This window comes from Hylobates moloch, unplaced genomic scaffold (assembly GCF_009828535.3).
Source record: "Hylobates moloch isolate HMO894 unplaced genomic scaffold, HMol_V3 SCAFFOLD_1, whole genome shotgun sequence".
NCBI classification, from domain to species: Eukaryota; Metazoa; Chordata; class Mammalia; order Primates; family Hylobatidae; genus Hylobates; species Hylobates moloch.
In genome coordinates, this window is record NW_026652276.1 from 148,776,061 (window position 1) to 148,782,165 (window position 6,105).

General features: G+C 38.3%; 1 protein-coding gene across 1 annotated transcript in view; it reads right to left on the bottom strand.

Moving 5' to 3' along the window:
* The window catches only part of ITGB8 (integrin subunit beta 8), an 85,410-nt gene extending 79,553 nt beyond the window's left edge, over nucleotides 1-5,857 (bottom strand). The window contains exon 1 of the mRNA XM_032759688.2: nucleotides 5,706-5,857. Coding sequence (XP_032615579.1) covers nucleotides 5,706-5,832 — 127 coding nt within the window. The 5' untranslated portion in view covers nucleotides 5,833-5,857. The remainder of the gene's footprint in view (nucleotides 1-5,705) is intronic.
* Between the last annotated feature and the right edge of the window lie 248 nt (nucleotides 5,858-6,105).

Sequence of the window (6,105 nt, forward strand, 5' to 3'; positions counted from 1 at the left end):
GTTAAGAGATCTTGAAGAAGTTATTCAATGCCTCTTTAATTAGTTTGCTTACCTATACAATGGGAATAACAGTATATAACTAACAGGGTCGTAAGCATTACAGGATATATTATATTTTCAAATAATGTGTCCAGGAGGGTGCCTGGCCTACAGTAAATAATACACAAAACTTAACTATTGTTATTCTTTAACTCCAGAACTCAGTATGGTGCCTGTCATAAAGCTGTATGTGCTTTAAGAAAGTCTGAATGAATAGTCATTAAAGGAGTTAGAATAGCTTGGATTTTTTATTAATTTTTTAAGTATTTAGTTGAAAATGACTACAAATTCCAGTTTTTGTAATCCAAATCAAAATCAATTTTCAAGTTGATACCAAGGGTAAAGAATTAGGATTACTTTTTATATTTTATTATCAACAATAGAAATCATTGTCACAGAAAGTTTGAAAACAAGACAGACTTTGAAAAGTAAGATTAAAGAGTACTAAGTCTCAGCTTTTAATCTTTGCTAATGATTTGCCCAGAAGGTCAAGAGACTGCTTTCTGGTATGGGCTGGGAAAACAGAAACAAGTGTCCTTTATGGTGTAACCCACTTTTAAAAGAAAACTTTATTTCTCTAAGTTCCAATTCTAGTGAGGCTTAGAACTGATTAGGGAGAATTTGCTTAGCTGCCCAATTTTAGATTGCTCACTATTATCCTCAAGTTATCCATGGGGTCATTTACTCCAGATACTTTGTGAAGACCTACTGTGTACCAAGCACTGGACACACAAAAATACAGGCAGCTTCTTCCCTCAAGGAGGTCACAGGTGGGTGTGTCCATAGCAAGGCTGGGAGGAAGTTGTATGAGGAGCCTGAAGGCAATGGGGAGCTAGGGAAAAGTTCTGAGCAGACAGGAACATGTGGACAAAGGTTTGAAGTGATGAAGACTGCTTAGGAAGCTCATATTACGAAGCATAATTCAAGCTTTCTCTACGATGTTCAAATCCCATCTCTCCTACTTACTAGATAGGTGACACTGGGCAAGTTACTTATCTTCTCTGCTCCTGTTTATTTGTTTGAAAAACAGGGACCTCTCTCACAGTGTTATTATGAAGACTGGACAAGAAGATGGAGTTTGGTTTTGAATGCGTTAGGGTTTTTGCCTTTAGGCGTGTAGTGGAGACATGGTTCACACAATTTGCTGCACCTTCTGGAGATTAGATAACAGGTCAGGATTAGAGATAAATTATTCTGGAGGTGTCAGTGTGGAAATGGTATTTAAGACACAAGACTGGGCTGGGCGCGGTGGCTCACGCCTGTAATCCCAGCACTTTGGGAGGCCAAGGCGGGCGGATCACGAGGTCAGGAGATCAAGACCATCCTGGCTAACACCGTGAAATGCCGTCTCTGCTAAAAATACAAAAAATTAGCCGGGTGTGGTGGCGGGCGCCTGTAGTCCCAGCTACTCGGGAGGCTGAGGCAGGAGAATGGCGTGAACCCGGGAGGCGGAGCTTGCAGTGAGCCGAGATTGCACCACTGCACTCCAGCCTGGGCAACAGAGCAAGACTCCGTCTGAAAAAAAAAAAAAAACAAGACTGGATCAGAGAAGTTCTTAGGAGTGGGTCCTGAGCCACTCCTACATTTGGAGGTTAAGAAATGAGGAAGAATCAACATCAGCGATGGAGAAGGAGCTTAAACCAAGAGAGTGTGGGTCCAAGAAGCCAACAAAACTGTTTCCAAGGAGGGCAAGGTCAACAGTGTCAAGTCACCAACAGATGATACATCAAGCAGGATGGAGATTAAGAATTAGCCATCAGATTTGGCAATGTGGAGGTTACCCTGATCTTAAGAGAGTGGACTGCAGAGATGATAAAGAAAGCCTGCTCACAATGGATTCAAAGAGAAGGTGAGGAGAAGAATCGGAGACAAGAGTTATGGACAACTCTTTCAAGGACTTATAGCAAAAGGAGAGAAAAAAATAGGAGATAAAAAGGTTTTGCCACATATATGGATATTGCTTTAAATGATACAGTAGATAGGAGAAAAACTAATCATGCAAGGGTGGGCAGATCCTTAAAACTGAAACTTTACAAGGTATACCTGCTGTGATTCCATTGGAATAAAACAATTGACATTTGTCTGGGGAAGCAGATTTACTCATGTTGTTTTTCCCTGTTCATATACATGCATATCAAAAAGCTATTACATATCCATACTTTTAAAATAAAAATATTTTTAATGGAACTATAATAGAACTATTGAAAAGTGGTTGAAACTGTGTCTTTCCCATTCCTTGTGTCCTTCTCTTTTTCAATTGCTTCCTTTAAAAATTGTGAACATTCTTGTTGCCCTAAGTTTCAGTTTTTAAAAAAATTCATGCTTTAAGATTAGTTACAGTGTGTTCCTCCTCCAGTAGTATTTTTATTTACTGAAATATTTTAAAATAAAATGATATGAAAAATTTCTTTCAAAATATTTAGTTGGGAGAAGGGGATGAATTGGGTACCAGTAGGAGCAGAGATGAAAGAAGTTGGCTTTGAGTTGATGGTTAATGAAGCTGGGTGATGAGTATATAGTGGTCCCTTATACCATTCTCTCTAATTCTGTATGCATTTGAAAATTTCCATTACACCATATTAAAAACTTTAAAAAATCATAGGGTTAATATCCTGTTTAACCAAAAAGAATCCATTAAATAGTGAGATTTCAGATAATTTGGTAACAAGAGAAGAAGTTATTTTGGGGCACAGGAATTTTCCAAACCATATCAGCTACTTTGCTGTCAGTTTAGAGGGCAAACATGTATGATTTTTAATTGATCAGAAAGTGTCTCCATTGCTTCAAGATAGAATTAATTTGGGTGCTTATTATGCAAATAATTTAGAAGGCTGAATTTTTTGTTAATGATACCTTGGTTCTTTTAAATATCCGGTCACTTTAGGTAAGCATAAAGAATTCTGGGAACACTTATGCTATGCAACGTTTTGAGGGGAAGTAATGATACGGTCACACAATAATGTTAATCTAGTTGATTGTTGTTGAAAAGAATAAATAATTGACAGTTGAATAAACAGAAGGTGAAATTTCATTGCAATACACAGAAGGTGAAATTTGATTGCAATAATAGTTACCGCTTTTTTAAAAGAGTGTGATATCTGAAATTTGTTACACTTATATTGCTATATAAAAATTTAGGTAATGAAAGTTCTTAGTCTTTTAAAATAAGTAAATGTGGAAACAATGTTGCTATATTAACTCTTCAAATATTAACCGCTAGATATACTTTATGTTTTCTGGTTATTTATTAACCATTTTACAGTGCTGTTATTTCTCTAGCTGTGGGTAATTTTCACCAGAGATAGTTAAAAAACAAACTGCAATAATTTTTTCTACATCAGAAATCTTTGGATTTGATTAATAACATCCCCCACTGCTCACTATATATTTGTTATTAAAAGTCCCCTATGTGTTTGAGACCTATAAATTCTGCTTTAAAAATTAACCCAAAGTTATGCTGGTCTTATGCAGCTTCTGATCTCTTTTGTATGGCTTTATTGCCCTCAACATTTTCCTGGTGTAAACTACTGAGCAAGGGAACAAGATTTCCTTTGTAACTGATACCTAAATTTCTATTCTGCTTTAAGCATCTAATTTGCACTGTAAAGACATATAATTTGAGACTTGTAGCTATATCACAAAAGTACAGCAGTTTATGCTGATCTCTAATTTTCTTGAGTTATACTGGCTATAATTTACATTTTTTGCATGTTTTTAACTGCCATGCAAATCAGTATACATCAGAAACCTTTGTATATTGACAGAGACTGGGAAAAGGATGCCTTGTTCTGATTTCAGATAAGCATTCCCTTTTCAGGTCTGCAGGTGCAAGTAGGCCCATTCATAATATTTCCTTCAAATCAGTTTTAGATACTGGGTAGAAATGCAATGCTTTTTCACAAGAGCCTGACTAATGTTTATAAGCACAGTTAATGTTTTTTAAAATGTACTTTTTTTTAGTAAAATGTACTTTACTATTTAAAGTACATTTAAAATGTACTTTACTATTTAAAGTACATTTAAAATGTACTTTAAATGGTAAATTTTAGAGGCAAGTAGGACTTTTTCCTTTGCCTATAAGTTGGGAACAAAATATACTGTGTTAACACAAATTTTGGTCATTTTACTAGTGTGTATGTGTGTTTACTAAATCTAGAAAAGCACTTTATTACTTATTGAAACAGGATGAAATTATGCTTAGCGGAAAATTTGCTGCAACAAATGCATATTTCTTCCATTTAAGAGATAACTGGTAATGAATGTTACTTTTTCCTTTGCCTTTTCACTATTTTGAAATCAACAAACAAGCCAAAAAATAACCACAAGATAAAGAGATTTACTCTAATTTCTCCATTTCAGATAACTGAGCAAATCTCCCTGAAACAAATATTAGAAAACTGTATATACAACAATTTGCTAAAGATAGCTGGATGTTTCCATATATCTCTATATCTATATATATAAAACCTACTTATAAGGTTATGATTTGACTGTTTTAATTAGCTTCAGGCAAAAACTTGGCACTTTAAAGTATGGGAGTAAATTTTAACCTACAAAACAATTACAACTATTAATTAAACTCTCCTTGAGCCCAAGAGGTAAGAGAAAGACTTTAATATAATTTAAGGACTTGGTGACCAAACAGAGAAAAAGTGAAATTAAAAAAAAAAAAAAAAAGTATGACAATAGTCACTGCATTAGCAAAAATAAATGTTGGGCCTATATTGAAAACCATTAAGAACTCATCCTAAACTCATGATTCATCCTATTACTTAGTTGTATAATTTTCCAACAATCCAATCCGGTATACCACCTTACATTTGATTTTGTTTCATAAATCAAAAGTCCTAAAACACCTTCTCATATGCTATTTGACTTGAACTTTCCTTTGTGATTTAGAGAAGGCAGGTATTATTAATAAACCTCATTTTACAGATGAGGACAATGCATTTCATAAAGAGTTAACCTCTCCACATCAAAGTAGCTCTGACATAAATGGTTTGCCTGGACAGAAGGCTGTCAATCCTGGTCCGGAGTTCTTTCTGCTCCTCTGTCTCAGAGATTGATCTCAGTGAGGGATCAATTAGATAGTATTTTTTTTTTTTTAAGCTGAAAGGATGGTGACTTAAAGCATTAATATCCCTCCAGTGTGGGTAATTCATTCAGATTGAGCACTAATGATAGTAGAAACTTGTATGCTGTCCTTTTCTGGACTTAAAAATTGAAGACTACTCCCATTATAACCAACTTATCTACAGCCTCGAGTTAAAGGCAAGTTAGTCGTTAGTGGACCCAAATGTTAGAAAGGTAGGGAGAACATTCTGTACAGACGATGCCCTTAAGAATGGACCAGGGCCCCTAAATGACTTCTGTAAACAGGACACCCTCTTTTCCAAAATTCCTTTCTATTAGGGCTTCCTCAACACCTAGGAGTAACACACAGTGTCTCCTCTGATAATTAGTCCTTGCTGTCGCTCCAGGGCAGAAATGCTTGACACCTGGCCTCTAGGCCATCTGTGCTGGAGGACGCTGCCCCGCACCCGCCCTCTTGAAGTTCTCGGATGACCGCAACTTACCTGGCCGGGATGCTCTGGCCGGGCAGCTCTTCGTGCCAGCCCAAGACCTTTGGGGAAGAGAAGAAAACAAAACAAAAGAAAACAACTTACCACCTTGGCCCAGTCCAAGAACAAGTGAAAACACCCAGGCTGCCCAGAGGAACGAGGCGGGACCTCGCCGGTCGTTTTGCAGGCAGATAAATGCAGCGGTAAAAAAAGCCAGGGCCGAGCCGCACATAATGCAAAACAGCCCGCCCCGCGCCCGCCGCCTGGCTGCCTTCCGGACGCGCGCTCGCGCCTCCTGGGCGCACCTCGGGGCCCGCGGGCCGAGTGTCGCTAGGACGTTTTCCGCAGGCCTAGCAGGCGGACCCCGCGGCTCGGAGCAAGCGGTGCAGGTAAGCGGGCCCGGGCACCGCTCGGCATCTCAGGGCCCCTGCGGCCCTCCCGGCTCGGCACGGCGGGTCCCGCGGTCTCCGCGAGAAGCACCTTCTTCGACGGCCAAGGGCCCCGG